The 2,807-nt window shown below is 40.3% G+C and overlaps 1 protein-coding gene across 1 annotated transcript; it reads left to right on the forward strand.

Moving 5' to 3' along the window:
• Nucleotides 1-20: 20 nt before the first annotated feature.
• On the forward strand, nucleotides 21-2,565 carry SARC_14004 (hypothetical protein). The gene is made up of 4 exons (XM_014291866.1): nucleotides 21-41; nucleotides 1,004-1,188; nucleotides 1,449-1,554; nucleotides 2,106-2,565. Exons 2-4 carry the CDS (start codon nucleotides 1,058-1,060, stop codon nucleotides 2,439-2,441), a joined length of 573 nt encoding a protein of 190 aa, XP_014147341.1. The 5' UTR covers nucleotides 21-41; nucleotides 1,004-1,057; the 3' UTR covers nucleotides 2,442-2,565.
• Nucleotides 2,566-2,807: the final 242 nt, after the last annotated feature.

Here is a 2,807-nt window from a genome sequence, read left to right on the forward strand (position 1 = left end):
GTATGTGTGTAATGTGTTGTGTATGGGTTACCTTTAATGAGGTGTGTTGTATATGTGATGTGTATAATATGTTATAGATGTGTATGGATTGTATTTGACCTAGATTGAGGTGCGTTGTATTTGTGTATGTGTGTAATATGTTTTATAGATGTATGTGTGTAATATGTTATTAATGTGTATGTGTGTAATGTGTTGTGTATAGGTTATATCTTTAATAAGGTATGTTATAAATGTGTATGTGTGTAATGTGTTGTGTATGGGTTACCTTTAATGAGGTGTGTTATATATGTGTATATGTGTAGTATGTTATATATGTGTATGTGTGTAATGTGTGGTGTATGGGTTATATCTTTAATAAGGTATGTTATCAATGTGTATGTGTGTAATGTGTTGTGTATGGGTTACCTTTAATGAGGTGTGTTATATATGTGTATATGTGTAGTATGTTATATATGTGTATGTGTGTAATGTGTGGTGTATGGGTTATATCTTTAATAGGGTATGTTATAAATGTGTATGTGTGTAGTGTGTTGTGTATGGGTTTCCTTTAATGAGGTGTGTTATATATGTGTATGTGTGCAATACGTTGTGTATGGGTTGTGTTTGGCGTAATATCTTCAATGAGATATGCTACGTTATGTATGTGTTTGAAGTTATGTGCATGTGATTAATCATATATGTGTTGTGTTTAATCATATGTGACTATATGTTTAATCATATGTGAGTATGTGATTAATCATATGTGTATGTCTTGAATATGTGAGTATATGCTTGATGATATATGTTGTGAATCAGTTTGATGATATATGTTGTGTATGTGTTGTTTTCAAGCAATGTCTTTTTGGTATTTTATGTTGTTTGTGGGATGTGCTGAACGTGTTACCTTCAATGAGGTGTGTTGTGGTGTATATGTGCAGATATATATTTATATATATTTATATATATATATCCATTAGCATATAGATGACCCACTATCTATCTGATATGGTTACTGGTCTTTCAGGTATGGAATCGTATCAAACGAGAAAATAAAGAACAAATTAGTACCGAACTGCAAATGGCTGCCGACAAATTCAGAGCACTGCACGAGCAGGCCGTCAGTACAACCGCTGCGGCAGAGAGAGAGCGTGTGGCGAAAGAGAAGCTCATGAACGAACAACTGCAGCGAGTGATGATCCAGACGCACGGGTAACTGAAAGCTTTCGTGCGGGGGGGGGGGTGTTGGTGTGTGTTCGCGTATATTTATATACATATATATAAATATATATGTGTGTGTGTGTGTCGCTGTCTGTTTCCGTTTCTCTGTTTGTGTGTGTGTGTGTGTGTCGCTGTCTGTTTCCGTTTCTCTGTTTGTGTGTGTGTGTGTGTACATTGTCATTGTATCCACCGTATGCTTTAATTTCTCCATACATTGATTGATACTGTGTTCATCGTATGCTTGTGTGTAGGAATGATCTCAGGCGCCGAGTCAAGACCGAACTTCAGAAACACGATCTGGAACAAAATGCACGCCGATCAGACATGGAACGCCGACTACGGCTACTCAATATCCAGGTACACGCACACATGCTAGATACATATGAATCACTGTTGCAATAGTAATACAACTCGTCTGCTATTAGAGCCAGAGGTCTAGGGTTAAAGGTTCACTTGGCATATTCGAAATGATGTACATTATATCGGTACACACGTCTGTTGGGGGTGTGTGATGGGTATGGGTGGTGGCAGTATCCAGTAGTGAGGATTGGTATATAAAAACCCTAAACCGTAAAGACTTCATCCAGTAGCTTCAGCATATTGCATATGACATCTGTCCGAGTCAGAGTGTTGTCTGTTCGTGATAGTCTGTTGCGGTGTGGTCGCATATTCCCACCGGATCTTGGACTGTACCTAACACGTTGAACTGACGACCATGCCCACGCCAGTCATTAAACTGCACTAGCTCCGGACGTACGTGGACAGACACTCTACTCGTCTTAGTTTTAGATATACATTCGTAACTCGACACACACGCTCCCTTACTTGTACTATTAAGCGCACACCCACACACTCTGACCACGTGCACCCACACACTCTGACCACGTACACCCCACGTGTGCCCACAGGAGAACGATCTGAGAGACGCAGCGCTGGAACTACTACACACTGAGGAAGCAGAGAGAGATGCAGAGGTAGCCGACGACCAAACACGTGCACAGGCGGTGGATGAGCACGTGCGCACGATGAAGAATGAGAGCGTACGATTGGACGAGAAGGCGCAGCGGTTGACGCGGCAGAGACAGTTGAAGCTGGAGATACGACGGGAACAGTTAAGACAGATGGAACGGCAGAAGGGCACCCGAGACTTTGAACGTAATCTGCAGGATGTGCTTAAACGGGAGAGAGAGGCTATAATGCGGGAGGAGGGGGAGTTAGCACGCGCGAATAAAGAACGACATTAAACGGTATATACGTACGGATTAGAGTGTATGGGTTTAGATTTTATCATTTGGGTACGAGGCTGTGGTGGTATGGAAAATGAAGGTAGCTTAAATGTGGCATCAACGGCTTACCAACGGACACGGGATTGGTAATAGATACCAAGCGACATCGATAAGGAGATACTTGTATAAAAATTCAGGTGTTTATCATGGTTTTCAGTGGCTTTCTAGTCACATGACCACATTTGAGAGCATTCCACTTTGAACGCATGATGAATAACAGAAATATGTGGTGTGCGTGTGTGTATACATATATATGTACATATGTATACACACACACATATATATATATATATATATATATATATATATATATATATATATATA

This window comes from Sphaeroforma arctica (genome assembly GCF_001186125.1).
Source record: "Sphaeroforma arctica JP610 unplaced genomic scaffold supercont1.4020, whole genome shotgun sequence".
Classification (NCBI taxonomy): domain Eukaryota; class Ichthyosporea; order Ichthyophonida; genus Sphaeroforma; species Sphaeroforma arctica.

Bases quoted from the DNA above. Each gene is read 5' to 3' on its own strand.
- SARC_14004 (XM_014291866.1), top strand. From the start codon at position 1,058: ATGGCTGCCGACAAATTCAGAGCACTGCACGAGCAGGCCGTCAGTACA. The intron at 1,189-1,448 runs GTAACTGAAAGC...GCTTGTGTGTAG, and splicing joins GTGATGATCCAGACGCACGG to GAATGATCTCAGGCGCCGAG. The intron at 1,555-2,105 runs GTACACGCACAC...GTGTGCCCACAG, and splicing joins TACGGCTACTCAATATCCAG to GAGAACGATCTGAGAGACGC.